We start from the raw sequence: 17,220 nt of genomic DNA on the forward strand, positions 1-17,220 counted from the left end.
TGTATTTATTGCTCATGCTAATACAAACGCTCTGCATTGCAAATAACGTTCTGAATCGCGGCAGTAAATTCCGAAACTAATGAATATAACGATTAGGCCAGGTCAAAGCGATCATCAGTCTTGTGAGACGATGATAAATAAACGTAGCTATAACGGCGATAAAGGAAATAAAATATAAAATTATAGAGAACTGCAGAAACTAGAATGATTACTTATACTTATTCATAGGTACTAAGGGGTTTTTATCACTTCGCAGAAGTCTCCGAACAGAAATGCTTTTAATTTGTATTTATACTTTGCACGTTGAGTCACCCTGTTATAATACAATTTTCATTTCAAAGAAATTGTTCTTCTCTTCGCCAGGTATTGACGATATGCAGATGTGCGAGTTGAGCCTGGACGAGACCGGATTAACGAGGAAACGCGGTGCCGAAGTTCTGGAACACGAATTCAACCGCGAATGGGAAAAGTACGGCGGTAAACCGTACGTGGCGCCGTGCGATCGCAAAAAGTGAGGAATTCGTGACGGGAGTCACGTATGGGAGAATTATATATTTTTGCGTCATCACGTCGTCGTGAAAAAAAAAAGAAAAAAAAACGCTGCATAAATCAACTTTGCGATGATCTTTCCTACGTAGTTTCTCGCCCGATAAATACATCGGCGATTCTGTGCCTTGCGAGATGTGCCTTGTGCATTACGGCACGGACGATACATTTGTATTGTAAATTACATGTACTGTAAATTACGTCACAGTTACGTAAGTCGAAGAATTTTTTCGTCGATATATTATCGAATATTAAAAGTCCTATTTTTTTAGATTTAATTAGCTGTTCTAGAAATTGTGTCGACCTGATTCAGTATTCCATGACGCGTTTCATAAAAAAAATATATTTAAAAAATTGGCGACATCGCGTGTTGTATAACTCTAAAAAACGTGCAAGTTATAACAGTTTGCTTTTTCGCCGTCAAGTTTTGCAATTTAAAACAGTCATTATAAACTAGCTGAACAATAAGATAAGAAAATATAGGGAGGTTCCTTTTGATAAGCTTATGCATTGTGAGCATACATTTGTAATCTATAAAAATATAATTTTGGTATTTGCAAGATTCGTTTACGTTAGTTTAATGACGATATTTAGTAGATATGTAAGTCATTCGGAAGAAAGATGGTAGTAAAGAGAAAACGTACATGAGCGATTTATTACTGTTACTTGTACTGCGCAAGTCGAATGATTGCGAACGCGGTGATATATCGAGTTAAATTTTGCAAAGATTTTGCGCGATGAATAATAGTTATGAAGCGGTAGGTGATCTCATTTGGGTGATCTATTATGAATCCACGTGGTGCGCATATGAATAGTTACACGATATTAATAAATATTTATACATATAGTATATATAATATATATTAATAAATATTTAGCAACAGAGAGCATATATTTTTTATTTAGAAACATTATATTTTCAAGTTTGTTTGGAAATATTGTAAAAGAAATGACCGCAGCAGATCGTTACCTTATTTGCAGCTTGCATGCAAAGATACAGATACAACCCTCAACTTAATTGAACTTACTTACAAAATAAATTAAAAGCCTTCGAACATTCATTAATCACTTATCGATACTGATGGTGGCACCCACCCACCGAAGGCCATCTCCAGCTCTTTCGCAACCGCCAGGCAGAGACGGTCTTGATAAGGCGCGGCTATGACCTACAAGTTTTTATATGCATTACGCATCGAAGCGATTATTCTACTCTGCTTTATGTCGTACACGTGTTTAAAATTTTTTTAATTGCAAGAAGTAGAAGAACCTTGATCTTTTGACCAGTGAGATTTACCTGAACGCCTATGGGCATCCCCTCGTGATTAAGCCCCATCGGCACGTGCGCCGCGGGAAAGCCGACAATATTGAAGAAACCGCAGCTCGAAGTGGACAGTATTTCGCATAACACAAGCTGTGGAAGAATCGGGTTTCGGAAGGTGGGGTAAATAAATACTCCGTTGTCCCCCAACAGGTCCTGCGGTAGGGACAAAGAGAGAAAACGGCACATGTATAACGGCACTGGTAACGAATTAACTCGTATAGACATGATAATTGTGTCGGACTTCGTCAGGACACTAACCAGCAGCTTCTGTCGAATCTCCTCTCCCTGCTTCGTGTAATGCAATATTTCTGAATCCGTGAATGGGAAATGCGTTTCAATCAGCAGATTGAAGAAAATCATCTGCTTCGTGTGTTGCGACAGGCCGAACAGAGCTTTCAGCAACTCGACCGATACGTTTTTCTGGTGCTGCAAAAAAACAGGAAAATTAATATCAAGATGAATAGCACAACCCTTACGGGAAAATACTACAGAAAGGCTACTGTAGTTGTGAAAAAACTATACATGAAACTATGGTAAATATTACAGCAATTACTATAGTCTTATGTGCTTTTTTTCGCAACTATAGTAGTTTTTCCATAAGGGAAAACTTATAAGCATATATCTTTTACATGTAGATATACTACGTGTAAATATATATTTAATGTAACAATATATATAAATACAAACACAATATATATCCTCTTCTAAAAAGGGCATGTCGTAGGTATTGTTGTCATTTTTCCGCGATGCCGATTAATTCTCTTGCTGCGGTTACTTCATTTGCAGCTGTCATTGTATATTTTGACAGTTGTGTGTATCAAGGGTTAATAGTGTAATAGCAATATCATAATGTTAAAGCTAAATAGCGCGCGCGAAGCGCGCGTCTGTAGTGTCTAGTTTATAAAATAGAAGATTATATATTAATCTTATAATTAAATTAATTATTAATATTATATTAATCTTCCGTTTTTTATTTGTCTCGATTCCTGTGATATTCTAAATGATAATGATATTTATATGTATCGTAACAATGATAAAATAACGCATTCCACTTCTGAAATAAACGTTGCGGCAATACTACGCTACGCGGCTGCAATACACCGTAATGCTTCGCAGTGAAATACGTCCGCGTTTTTTTTCACCGCGATATGAAAAGGGCACGAACGTGACGTGACTTTCACGTACGGAAAATAAGCTGGTTATAATTATAAATTTTCCTCCTCCATCTCTACGTAAAACTACATTTTAGCAACAGTCAGCGAGGCGCTAAAAGTATTAAATTATTTAATATAACGATCCTCGTGTGTATATTTTACAGCGGAAAAATAAACCGCTCGTCTTGTATACCTTGGGATTGTTCGTGTCTATCAGCATTTGAGGGGGCTTCATATTCATGAACCCCGTTAGCACAATTTCGATGATTGTCACTGGCCACTCTATTGGTAACTGTAACGTCAAATTAACGTATACGTTAAATCTCTAGCGTGTACACACCGGTACCCCGTTGCGAAACATTTGTTACCTTCTCCGCGCAGACGTCATACCGCGCGAAATGATTAGCAGCTCTCAGAACGCACTTCTCAATTTCCGCCGTCATCGGCAAAACGCCGAGGGACCTGTCCAAACTTTGTCGATAGTAAATTTTTAATTGCCTCAAGTCCACCGGCACATCTAGACGCAGGTCGCGATTGCATTTCAATGTCATCACTCTCATAAGCAGGCCGAGATCCTCGGCGTATCTAGTCATCGGGCCGAAGGTCGCGAACTTTTGAAAGTATTCGTCATCGGTGTATGGGAAGTGTCCATCGATCGGAATAAGTCCTGCAAGACAAAGAGAGAATGCAATTAATATTATAGCGGACTTTTTAATTTTCAACTTTATGGGAAATGTTCATCAATCACGGAATAAATCCTGCAAGACAAGAAGAGAATGCAATTAATATTACAGCCGCCTCTTTTCATTTTTTATTTTATCTCGACCATTATAATGAATTTGTAAAATGTCTCTTTTTTTCAATAATAGGCTTTTTAACATATATAATAAATGTTACCAAAAAAATAATCTAAAGAAAATAAATTCAATTAAAGGATTTAAAGTCCAATTAGGTCCCTCAAAGGATCAGTGATGAAAGGGTGTAGAATACAAACATATTAAAGAATATCGATTTACCAGGTGTGGATTTGTGTCCAAAAACGCCATTCAAGAAAGACGGTACTCTTATAGAGCCAGCCATGTCCGAACCAAGTCCGATCACAGAAGCACCTGCCCCGAGCAGCGCACCCTTAAACAAGAATTTATTTAAACGTTATTTTCTTTCTATTTAGAGCGTATCAAATCGTTTCATTTTAAACAGGAGTTATAAATACAATTTATTTAGTAATTTAGTCGATACATATCTTAGTTGGATAATACTTACAAGGGGACCTTCAGGCTAACGGATTTTTTTTTTTTTTCGTACTTACTGTACTTGAGAGTTATCATTCGGACATCAATTTCCCAAAGTATTAAGGCGCGCTTTTCAGAAAAACTCGAGAAAATCGACTTTGAAGAATTCCGAGCGCGCTATGTACACAGAATTTTAATTTTAATGTAAAATTTATCAAATCCATGTTAATTAATATTTAATCGTTTTTAATTTCGTTTTTAATAAAAAATTTACACCTTCTTATTTTGAATATTGGTACAAAAATGAAAAACGTCAGGTAGGAAATAAAATGGTTTTATATTTTTGAAAATTACGAGAAAATACAGCGCAAAAATGATATTAATAAAAATATTGTTTAATTTTTAAAAGTGAATTATATGATATGAAATATATAGTTTAAAATATATTGTATACAGTCGTTTTACACGTCAATATTGCACGAACCAGGATGATATTCATCGTAAAAGCAAGGGAAACAGTAAGTTTCACGGCATCTAGCACATCGTAGGAACGCATATATTTTACAGGCATTTTAATTAATTCTCGAGAAAATTGCATTAAAATTCAATCTATTGTACATCACCAGCTGTTCTCTCCAATCTTTAAGAACATGATTCGATACGCGTGGCGATTCGCTTCAAACCTTTGTGATGACAGAGACATTTTTATGAACGTCAATGAAGTATGTTTTCCAATAGACATTTAAAAAAAAACCTTGCGCCTGTAAAATATCTGCGTTCGTACGGTTTTTCATTGAAAACGAAATTGAAAACGATTAAATATTAATTAGCATAGATTTGATAAATTTTACATTAAAATTAAAATTCTGTGTACATAGCGCGCTCGGAATTCTTCGAAGTCGATTTTCTCGAGTTTTTTTTTGAAAAGCGCGCCTTAATACTTTGGGAAATTGATGTCCGAGTGATGACCCTCAAGTACAGTATAAGTACGAAAAAAAAACAAAAATCCGTTAGCCTGAAGGTCCGAAGGTCCCCTTGTTAGATAACAAAGTAAGGATATTGCGTGGTGCTGCGTTTATGTTTCCCGAGAAAGGAAAGTGTTCTGAGTGAAAGTAGTTTTATGAGTAATAAATGACAACGTATCTCTCGCTCGCGTAAGATTGTTGGAATTTCGATGTTTCGAAGTTATCACCTGGAAAATGAATTCTCGCGGATAATCTGCGTTCGCAACCGATGAAGCAACGTCAGTAACTTTGCTGGTCGGTTTTTTTTATAAACTGGAGGAAAATGTTTCTTTTCTTGTAACACACTTTACGTTATTCTTTCGATCTACCTCGTCTATTTTATACACAGAAGAAAAGAAGTGTCAAATCAAAATATATACTCGTATTATATGGAACAATCTATGATTCTTCTTATATAAGAATTTCTATTTTTTATTTCAACTTTCTTTTTAGTCGAATATATAAGTGACTTTATCCAAGCAAGTTTTCGTCTGCAATACATGTCTCATTTCAAGATTATAAATTTTGCAGTATATACCATAGAGATATAAGAGTTTCGCATGCGCGCGTAGACAAAGACAGAAAGGGCCTATATATGCAGCGTTCTTTTTCTATTCCTATATCGCAGCCTCTTACGTGCTAGCATATGAGAGACTCGCGCATTCTATTCTTATATCTCTATGCATGGTATATATACTGAGTATAATAAATCTTGATCTGACACTTCTTTTTTTTCTGCGCACAGACAATGATTTCTCAAATATTTAATAATCAGAGAGCTGAATTACTTCTCCACCGGACGATCCACCGGCGGAATATCTAGTGTCGTAAGGATTACAAGTGCGGCCGCAAAGCAGATTCGTGCTGTCGAACCCGCCGCACATCTCCGGCGTGTTCGTGACGCACAGCGGTATCGCGCCGGCATTTCGGAGCATCTCGACGACCACGGCATCGTGGTCCGCCTTCACCCCTTTGCGAGGCAAAGTGCAACCTGTGTGGCTGCAACCTGCAATCGTATAGTAAACGTTTATTTATACAAAAAAAATAGAAGTGTTAAATCAAGACTTATATGCTTGTATATAAGCAAGAATCTATAATCTTGAAATGAGATATAAATTGCGTTAAACGAAGAAAATTTGTTTGATTAAAGGTATTTATATAGTTTAATCAAGAAAAAAAAATTGAAATTCTTGTAAGAGAATCATAGATTCTTGCTTATGTACATACAAGAATATACGTCCGATTTAACACTTCTTTTTTTCTATGTAACTGTTAAATAAAATTGCCCACAAATACTCGCTTTAATGTACTTAATTAAAATATTAAATATAATTTAAGCTAACGTTTTCTACTTTTGTACATTTTTATATGTATATATATATGTATTTGATTTTTTTAAATGTAAAGAGACACATTTAATAAAGTATTAACATCGAGGAATTCATACCTTTTAAAGCACAACATTCTTTGATGGTAATTGGAACGCCATAGAGCGGCTTTTCCTTTTCCAAAGTCTCGACATCGAATTTGCCCTCTTTCAATTGTTTGTCGCAGGTTTTCGCCTCGATTATCGCGTCGAGAAATCGATTGTCAACGACAGCGTTTAGGAAAGGATCTACTTCCTTGATGCGCGTTACATACGCTTGCACCACTTCGTAGCTCGTAATCTGTTTTTTGTTTAAATACATTTAAATATACGTTTAAGATAATTTCTATTTATAGAAACTTTTCCTAAGGACACATACTTTGTATCTATAGGGGAACGGGGGGTATAATAGCCCCGGACAGTGGGTAGCTCCGGACATTATTGAAATTCAAGTATACCGCGTATCTATGGCAATTGTTTAAACATTCTAATATTCCCTTCTGATGCGTATCTCGACATATGCAGAATGTTTAAACAATGGCCATAGATACGCGGTATACTTAACCCTTAAATGACCAGTGGGGTCCAGCGGACCCCAGATTCTTTAGAATGATATATTTTCAAATGTTCTTGCCAAAAATGGAGCTCATGTTCCCATTGATAATAGTTGAGTAATTGACCTACCCGTTTGTACACTTAGCAGTACTCAGTTTACTTAATTTTTTATACTATGTTGAAATTGAAATTTGAACAATATTAGCATTTTATACTCTTCTCTAGACCTTGAACAACATTGCAAGAAGTTGTCATAACTAAAGATAAAAAAATCAATGAGTAAGGAGACATTTTTCATGCTGGGGTCTTCTAGACCCCTCAGTGAACTTACGAGATTCTTGAGGGGTGTGGCATTTAAGGGTTAAATTTCAATAATGTTCGAGGCTACCTACTGTCCGGGGCTATTCTCCGTTCCCCTACGTGTTACAAAGTATATAGCGAATTGTAAAAATAAAAATTTATCGTAATAATTATATGCAACTGGCACAAAGCAAAGGAATAACCATCGCTAAAATTACGCGCAGAGGAATATCGCTAAAAATATAGCGAACAACTCACCTCTCTCTGTCTAATTTTTTTAGCGAGCGTCGTGGCGCTTAACATGTATATGAAATGAGTAATCGGTGGTATACTTGGCGGTTTCTTGTAAATAAATAACAAGATCCGACGAAATATTTCATATATGACATTTATGACGCAGAACACATAACGTATTTTCAACAACATTATGCCTGTAAGGTAAACACATTTATTCAATATGTATATATAAATTAATATTTATACATAAATTATTTACGCTAATTGACATAAACAAACTCAGACGATTTGACTTTTAAGCCGAAAAAAATGTTTAAATACCCGCCTATTTGGACGTACGTCGATACCTATATATTATTTGAAGAATCGAGATGCTTATCAGCGAAACATCGAACGGCCGAGATTAGCATTACGCAATTGCGCAACAAGTTTTAAAATCATGGACACACCTCACACACCGCATCATTATCAACAACCGCACATACATAGCTTTGCGATGCTGGCTAGGTGGTCTTATTGAATTTCGCGTCACGGTTCGCGGAGCTCCGGATAATCGTAACCATAAGTCTATCGCGTGCCTGGCGCGCACAGATCATTGAATAACAATGCCATGTTTACGATGGCTTCTTTCGCAATTGGCCGCAACTAGATATTTCGGGGCCAATAATCGTATTACATCACGTTTCGCATTTGCGGCGCAGGTAAATCCGAACGCGTTCTTCCAAGGCCTCGCGCCACACTTTCCTCCTTCCCTTCCCCACCCGAGAAATTTTATAATTTAATCTCGTTTATTATAAGGATAAACAAATTATACATTTTTTTTTAATTCTCATGAATATAGAAACCGGTCTAACTAATAACCAGCGCGGTAAATAATGCGCAAAAGTTTTATTTATACTTTTATTTTACATATTTTTCAACCTTTGACTGCGTGCCGACTAGATTTGTCAGACTTGAAACACAGCTCCGGTTGGAGTAGTAAAATCCTCCCCCCCTTACATCGATTCGATTTAATTTTTGATGATATATATGCATCTAAATATAACTATAAAGAAGGGGGAGGATTTTACTACTCCAACCGGAGCTGTGTTTCAAGTCTGACAAATCTAGTCGGCACGCAGTCAAGGTTGAAATATATGTAAAATAAAAATATAAATAAAACTTTCGCGCATCATTTACCGTGCTGGTTCTTAGTTAACCCGGTTTCTATATATGCGGATTTCTAATTGGAACCTATACTTCGCTTTTTAATTCTATTCTAAAAATTATATTTTTTTATCTTTATATAATACGAATATATATTATATATGTAATATATGTATATCGTATTTGATAATTCGCAGGTGCTTTTTTGCGTCTGCGTCAGCGAAGAGCTCGGTATGTCAACATGGTATAATAAACTCTCGTTTGTTTTTTCGCCTTTTACGTTAATGTTTTCTGCGGAAAAAGGACCCAAGTAGCAAAGATGACGTCTAAAGACGTCTTATTGACGTCACAGACGTCATTAAGACGTTATTAAGACGTCATTTGACGTCACTTTGCTACTTATTGGAGAATGACTAAACGCTCGTGTAAATTGACCGACGCGACCCGGGGACTGCTCTTTGGTCAAGTACACTCCCACTACGGACACTTGCGCGACGTACAAAATATCTAGACCCGGATACACGGAGCTACGTGTATCCTGAATAATTCAATTCTTCCCGCGCGGGGTGCCATGTAAGGCGATTTCCTCATCATCGGCCGCGAACGTAGACGAAAGAGAGCTTTCGCTCTCGACAATATTCAGCGCGATCCTCGCGCGGACGGTTTCGACATCCACGACAAAATCGGCCACATCGGTTACATCGAAAAAGCCTTCTCCAGCACGAAAATTATTACGGAAGATTATATTCGACTCTCAAGATCCCCAATAAGAACAGTATCGTTTTATATAAGTTTATTAAACGTAAGTATGGTATAAAACTGGTATAGGTATATGGCATATACGCATTAACGTTTTTTATACGATATAGTGTAATATACGTTTATAACACTTGTTTTTACTACGTATGTTTAATACGAAACGTACTTTATACGTTGAAAAATAGTTTATGTAACACCAGTATTTCATCTACGTTTATAATACGTATAAAAATAATATAATATTCTATTTAAATAAGCGTTTTTTTTTAATACGTTTATAACTTGCAAAAAATATCTCTTTAAATAACGTCTTAGGAATAGGATTTAATAATATCCAGGTATGATATACTTTTTAAATACGTTAATAAAAGATTGAGCGTATATTATATTTATATGCTTTCACCGCGGCAATTTTTAACAAATAATAAACGTATTTTATACCACATGTGCAGCTAATTACAAATTCGTTGAAATATTATTTATGAAATAAAAAACATAAACATTTGGGGAATACGATTATAATCCAGGTACAATTATTCAATTTTAATTATATTCTTTTTTTCGTCATTATATTCTTTTTTCATAAATATATTTACGAACACAACATTTTATAATGAGCCGGCACTGGTTTCTGACATTCACCCGACATTAAGGAATATTATATCATATATCCAATTCCAAATTCTATTACTCTTTTTAAACTGAATTTGTTTCTTAAGATGATTTTTGAAAAATTATATATTTGCGCTGGTTATGACATATGTAGACTATATATATAACGCTTACATCAAGGAGTAGTCTACCACGTAAGGCAGTTAGCTCACGATGCAGAGGTCCCGAATTCGAATCCCACCAATAAGGTGTAAGTGTGTTTTTAAAATACTAGAAAATATTTATAATCACAGACTGCATCTTATATAAGGTAGTTGTATCGCGACAGTATTAGTAAAAAATAATGGTCACACTGCAATACGATAATGTACGGAAAACTCTACTTATCTGTGTAAAACTTTTGACTGAGCTTGTACTGTTTTTACTATTTTCACTCGCGTCAGTAATGTCAGTTTACCATTGAGATTAAGGAGGTTCGATGGCTTTATCGGAGGGAGTAATGGGACGCGGGGGTTCTGGAAACAGCGCACTAGCGTTTGAAGTAGTGGGAATGAAAGGGATTGCTCTGATTGGTCGCCGCGTGCGTATAATGCGTGCTGGGTCATGTTCCAAAACTCACTCTAGTTAACTAAAATGCTATAGTGTACGTGACGTAAACTATAGATTTTAGTTACCCAGAGTGAGTTTTGGAACATGACCCTGCTGTTCGCGTCGTTCACGACCGTGGCAGTCTAGCAGACGAAAAATCAAGCAATTTAAGCTTTAATAAGTAATTAATTTTTCTACGAAATGTGCGGTAACCTTCCCCTTTCTTTTGCTCATTTATTTGTAAATTATTAAGTTACACGTGCATATTTTTCTTTTTTTATCATTTGCATTTTTTCTTGCGCACTTATTTCATCTGAAGGTATATGCAATATATCATTTCCCATAAAAACCTATGTTAAAAATGCAGCCAGTTTCATGAAATTTTAATATGTTGTTTTGAAATGCAAAATAGATATATGTGAATTTTTTGGGGATTTTTTTCAAAACGGGACGGTAAAAAATTCCCAAAAAATTCACATAATCTATTTTGCATTCCAAAACAACATATTAAAATTTCATGAAACTCTCTGCATTTTGTTGTAGCCATCGAACCTCCTTAACTCGCGACACTCGCGTTAGTATGCTATCGAGGTTAATTGTGTACTTTGTGTAACATATGCTTTAAAACTAAATAGATAAGGGTCTTGTACTTTTGTAAGAATATTTTTACAAGTCTCTTTTGTCATCTCTTCGTTTTTCATTAAAATCCTATGAGTAGTTTGATCGCTACAATTATAAACGTGATATAGGAAGCCGTTTTCGTCCCACGATACATGTAAAAAATGCTAAGTTTGATTTCCATTATTTCAACTTTGGTATAGTCAAGCTTTTTCTACTTGCACGCGTGTGTAGAGCGTGTTTACATTAATATGCTGTTCAAATTTTAAAAGATTCCTATGAAAATGGGTTTTGTGACACAACTATACCTTAAGAAACAAATTTAGTTAAAAAATAGCAATAAAATTTCGAAAAAAATAATTTTTTTACATCCGAATTTAATTCGTATATGTATAACGTTTAATACGCGAATAAAAATTGGTATATGAAAACGTATATGAGACGGTCATAGAAACGGAAATTATAACTCAAGTCATATACGTTTAATATATCATGTTTATACTATACGCTAATACCATAAATATACGTATATTATACCTTAATTCTCGTTCTTATATTGGGTCGTGACAATCGTCGGTTTTCTCGTGTTTTCACTAAATTGCACGAAGGCTCGCGCGGAACGTGTGAAAAAAAAACTCCCTTCTGCATAATTAAGTCATTAAAGTTGTCAACTATATTTTATATTATATTTCGAATGCATAATTTCTTGCGATATCGGAAATCATCTTTTAATCGGTCGTGACTTTCCGCGTTGCGCAGGAGCAATTAAACTGATACACCAGAGTTGGCTCCGATAAATGTCAGTTAAACTATATTACGCAAGCGCGAAATACTGATTGTGAGAGAAGTGTTTGTTTCAATAAAAACGTTTCGATAAAAACATATTTTCTTCGTCGGATTATAATTAATGATGTCTGAATTGTTGTAACAAATATCTTGTTGATAACAAGATATTTGTTACAACAATTCAGACATCATTAATTATAATCCGACGAAGAAAATATGCTGAGAAAATATCAATTAATAATTGAACAAATAATAATACAGCAGAGTCGATGTATTCATTAATTAAGCGATTCACATTACACATTATTCGAAGTATCTATACAAATATTTATCTTATCGGGTTTCGATATTGGCTCCGGATATCCAGTGCTTACTTTATACAGTATCGTCATGTAGAAGCGAATATAGTTGGTGCTTCTTAATGATAGACGACGCGTACGCCATACTAATCAAGAACGCGATATTCCAAACGTAGTTGTTTTTGTTCTAACCATTCTTTTTGCATAATGCGCATATAAAAAAAAACTAAAAAAAAAAACGAAATAATACGTAATAGGTCGAAAAAATATCAATAATTGAGCAAATAACAATACATCAGAATCGATATATTCATTAATTACACAGTAAAAAATGTAATGTCAATGAAAGTCTACTTCAAATATAAAATACCCAGGTAGCAAAGTGACGTCAAATGACGTCTATGACGTCTATGACGTCATTGACATTTTTTACAATGTATGTTTACAATAATGTAAAAATAACTTGTAAAAAATATTGATATAACATTTCTAAATGTCGACAAGGAACACGATGAATGAGTTATTTTAACACAAAATTTATAGAGTGGATTTTCATTGACATTTGGTACACAAAATTTTTTACTGTGTAAGATTCACGCACATTGTTCGAAATATTTATACAAATGTTTATCTTATCGGGTTTGGTGACGTTTGGCTCCGGATATCTGAAGTGCCTACTTTATGTTAGAAGCGAATATAATTGGTGCTTCTTAATGATAGGCAACACGTACGCCTTACTAATCAAGAACGTGCGATGATATTCAAACGTAATTGTTTTTGTTCTAATCATTCTTCTTGCATAGTGCGCATTAAAAAGAACTAAAAAAAAACGAAATCATACATAATAGATCGAGCAATCATTAGCTGCTGTATCTTTCCATCCTGTTATTTTCAATATCACTGTCAATGACAAATTTTTCTCGCGTTTGTCCGTCGTTATCACGCGCCCATACGATAACGTGCATTATGTAGGGCAAAATATACAATCTAAAATCTTAAGATAAAACGAGAAATGGAATCTTTACACATTTTTTTTTCTTACGTGTTTAATTTACGACGGCAAGTATGGAATTTTTTTTATTCAGCGTCTCTTAAGATAAAACAAGAACTAGAATATTAAAAAACTTTGTTTACATATGCTTAATTTATGCATGACTGCAGTTTTTATGATTTTACTTTGCGAGAAAAATTCTCCTTTTGTCGCACTGAAAGGATCACTGTCGTCACAAAAAGACAAATCGTTTTATTGCACACGTATTATACCGCCAAACAACGTTCCGATATTCAGCAAGTCGAATTCTGTTCAGACTTTTCTTTTCGGCCTCAACCGAAGAATTACTCGGAGAGAGTGTCAAAGGCGCCGCGGATGAGTAAAAGTACCGAATACTTACTTTCTAGCAGTTTGCTTTATTTGACGTGACGGTCTCTCGTCGTTTAAAAGTAAAACACCGCAGATCGGCGAATCCGCGAAAACGTACCGCTCCAAACGGTCCGGACGATTTGCGTAAGCGCGCGCGGGCAACCAGTTTCCACAGTCGCACCCCGAGAATGTGATTGACGCGCGGCACAGCGGGACTGAATGTAACGATGCCACGGCTTGGGATTTTAACAAAAGTCGGTGGGGGAGTCCGACACGGACCTCCAGGGTGCCTTATAAACTCGGAATTGCGCTCAATGGTCGCGTGTGTGGAGGACGACCAACGATGGACGGCCTTTAGAAAAACGAATCTGCGTGATACACGTATTTAGAATTGCAAACCGACCACCGGCATGTCCGACGATAGTTGCACAATCGGCGCATTTTCTTAATGCCTCCGATATTTCCTCGTCGATCGCGGTTTCGATTAAAAAAGTTCTCCGGGTTTTAATATAGTTTTCCAGGATATTAGATGAATTATATTTGTTATAATCGAGTTATATGTTTGAAATATATTTTAATTTGTAGAGAAACGCGATTTGTGTTAGAAATATTCATTTTTTTATAATACAATTGCCTACTTTTAATTTAAATTTAAGTCATAAATGATATTTTATTTATTTAGGTATACATTTTTCAATAAAAGAAAAAGCAAAATTATATTCTTATCTCAAACTAAAATGTTAAATTTTAATTAATAATCGAATTTGTATCGCAAGTAAGTTTTAATTTTGATTGGTGTCAAAAAACTTCTAACTTGAATATTAATATGTGTGCTATTTAACACATTAATGAAATTTAATCAAAATTCGTTGTACCTTTTTGGCGTTTCATACATCACTGAACAAGTCGCTAAGCTACAATCAGGTGCGTTGAAGTAAAAGGTTGCAATTTTTAAATTTCGACACTCGGAATTATTATATCGCAATAATTATAGTGCAAAACTGACAACTCTTCCTTTCCCCCATAACTGCGAATTCGTACACATCGTGATACGAAACTTATACATATACAAAATTAGCGAACAAAGGCACAAAATTCTATTTTTTTAAATTTATTTTTGTGAGGCGCAACATGACAATTGAGCCGGCCTGATTTGAAAGATAGTGGTCTAGGTAGTGTAGATTAGAAGAAAATTTTAAAGTCAGACAGAGCTTGTCACTAGATATTCTAGATAATCAGTTATTTGTGATCTAGCTGCTGTCTAGTCACTATTTATCAGATACGAATTACGATGATAGACTTGTGTTGATTGTGCTGCTATTAGATTAGATAGTTACTAGAGAGATTTTTGTGGGGAATGATATAACCTCAATTCTTGTTCGCCGATTAATTTAAATATCTAGTAACAAGCTCTTTCTGACTTGAAAATTTTATCTAACCTCTAGTCATCATATATCAGATATGACACTGCATTGTTATGCAAATCTAAAATAAAGCAAATAAAGTAAATAAATTTGTAATGCTAATTATTTAGTATGTTTTATAATATTTAATTGCATTTATAAAAAAAACAATATAATTGCGTCAGTTATAGACAAAAAAGTATACGTATGTTAATAAATTAAAATATAGCGTAGCAGCTAGGGTACGAGTCTGATCATCCTGATGAGATCCCGGGTTCAAAACCAGTCGTGAGCCAGCAAAATAATAAAACAATATAGTAAAAAAGGTAATAAAAATTAGTTAATAAAAATTTGTCTTAAGTTTAGAATGTACTCTTGAAAAAAAAAATTATAATAAAAAATTAAATAATTTTTTTGTCATTTTTATATCTAGTTGCAGTTAGTTTCAGCTAGATAAGTACTAGATAGTATTTCCTATAAAGTCACTAGAAAAGTGAGCGTTACATTACTGGCTCATCACTAGCTAGAAAAACTAGACAATGACGATGTATAACACAACTTTATTAGCTCGTGACTAGCTAGCCACTAGTTTCAATTTCCACTCGGGATGTGGACGAATACTATTGTTTCAAAAATTGTATGCTAGAATATCTCAATCCATATTTCTAGCTGCAATATCAAGATATAAATCTTTGATCTTTAATTCAAATTAGAGAGATGTTAATAACATCTGCGCTACCTCAAATGGCGTTTTGCGGTACTCTTTATATCGCTCTCGTCTAGCCGCGCTTGCCGCTTTAAATTCATTAATTAAGATAAATGTCCCAGTAACCGGACGTTTAAGCATAATTCGTCACAAATAATACAATTTATAATATTAGAAAGATCTTTGATTCAAATAATTTGTATTCTAAGAACCAGGCGCGGTAAATAATGCGCGAAAGTTTTATTTCTATTCCTATTGTACATATCTTCCAACCTTGACCTTGACCGCAGCCCGGGTTTGAACCTGAAACTTTCTTCATTCCGTGAAGGTATCGTACCAATTCGACCACTGAGCCATGTGGTAAAATATTCATCGCAATAGCCTATTATTAGTTGCGTAATACTACGCGTACTTTCAGTCAGCGTGATTTAAAATTCGAAGTATAGGTTCCAATGGAAATCCGCACGAATTATTCATTCGAAAACTTTGAAGATTCTCTTAAACAGGAAAAAATTAGACATTGTCCGACCAATTAGAAAATTAGCATGTTGATGAAAAATATATTGTTATAAATAGATAATTAATGACAAAAAACAGTTATAAATTGATGTTTATATATTTAATGACATTTTATTCTTGTCAATTACATGATGATATATAGGGCATTTAACTTACAAAAGTTAAATAAAGTTCTTAACTATACAGTGAACAGGTAGATAAAAAACCGACTAATTAAGCAAAATAATATAATTAGTTAAAGTTTAATTGTTCCTCCGTCAAGTCTCCTCCGGAAAGTCTCTTTCACTGACATAAAAAATCCAGTTAAGCTCAATGAGGTAATGAAAAATAAATTTTGACTTTAATTGTGGTAACAATAGCTATTATGAATTAATAATTAACTTGTTTCAAATTTTCACATTTGTAAGTGAAGATAAATTGTCGACGAGTTGTGTTAAAAGATCTCACATGCAATTAAATGCCTTTAAAAACATGTAATTTAATAATTAGTGTAATCACTTACCGCACAAATTTATTAATTACAACAGGCGACACTGTGCATGACACTAAACTCTCATTTTTTGGCAAGTTGCGTTCGCACATGCGTTCGGCGATTGGAACCACTGATACTTTTAAGAGGATGCTGGAGTGACGGCCGAACCAGTTATCCGGACACTTAAAAATATCGTTTTAATTGTTATTTTTAGGATAAATTTCTCGTCAAAACGAG

At 34.7% G+C, this 17,220-nt stretch overlaps 2 protein-coding genes across 4 annotated transcripts in view; one reads left to right on the top strand and one right to left on the bottom strand.

Annotated features, from left to right (window-relative positions):
- Window positions 1-1,433, top strand: part of Jar (Myosin heavy chain 95F jaguar) — an 18,084-nt gene extending 16,651 nt beyond the window's left edge. Inside the window, exon 18 of the mRNA XM_077422723.1 lies at window positions 364-1,433. Coding sequence (XP_077278849.1) covers window positions 364-515 — 152 coding nt within the window. The 3' untranslated portion in view covers window positions 516-1,433. The remainder of the gene's footprint in view (window positions 1-363) is intronic.
- LOC143906569 (fatty-acid amide hydrolase 2-B-like) lies at window positions 1,420-17,170 on the bottom strand. 3 transcript variants are annotated; one of them, XM_077422733.1, is made up of 10 exons: window positions 17,014-17,170; window positions 7,737-7,909; window positions 6,705-6,924; window positions 6,046-6,263; window positions 4,038-4,149; window positions 3,390-3,688; window positions 3,215-3,313; window positions 2,126-2,293; window positions 1,841-2,020; window positions 1,420-1,712 (listed from the first exon to the last, which is right to left on the bottom strand). In XM_077422733.1, the coding sequence occupies exons 2-10, from the start codon at window positions 7,902-7,904 to the stop codon at window positions 1,608-1,610; spliced, it is 1,569 nt and encodes a 522-aa protein (XP_077278859.1). In that variant the 5' UTR covers window positions 7,905-7,909; window positions 17,014-17,170; the 3' UTR covers window positions 1,420-1,607. The 3 variants fall into 3 exon arrangements, with proteins under 3 accessions (XP_077278859.1, XP_077278858.1, XP_077278860.1); XM_077422732.1 differs by lacking the exon at window positions 17,014-17,170 and adding an exon at window positions 13,915-14,117; XM_077422734.1 differs by lacking the exon at window positions 17,014-17,170 and adding an exon at window positions 11,976-12,190.
- Between the last annotated feature and the right edge of the window lie 50 nt (window positions 17,171-17,220).

The sequence above is a fragment of the Temnothorax americanus genome, unplaced genomic scaffold (genome assembly GCF_048541705.1).
Source record: "Temnothorax americanus isolate GAGA-0224 unplaced genomic scaffold, ASM4854170v1 Scaffold73, whole genome shotgun sequence".
Classification (NCBI taxonomy): domain Eukaryota; kingdom Metazoa; phylum Arthropoda; class Insecta; order Hymenoptera; family Formicidae; genus Temnothorax; species Temnothorax americanus.

What these genes read in the sequence shown, in the direction of transcription:
- LOC143906569 (XM_077422733.1), bottom strand. Translation starts at nt 7,904, where the DNA reads ATGTTGTTGAAAATACGTTATGTGTTCTGCGTCATAAATGTCATATAT. An exon ending in TAGACACGAACAATCCCAAG is followed by an intron (nt 2,294 to 3,214) that starts GTATACAAGACG and finishes GTTTTTTTGCAG; the next exon opens with CACCAGAAAAACGTATCGGT. An exon ending in AGATTCGACAGAAGCTGCTG is followed by an intron (nt 2,021 to 2,125) that starts GTTAGTGTCCTG and finishes TCCCTACCGCAG; the next exon opens with GACCTGTTGGGGGACAACGG.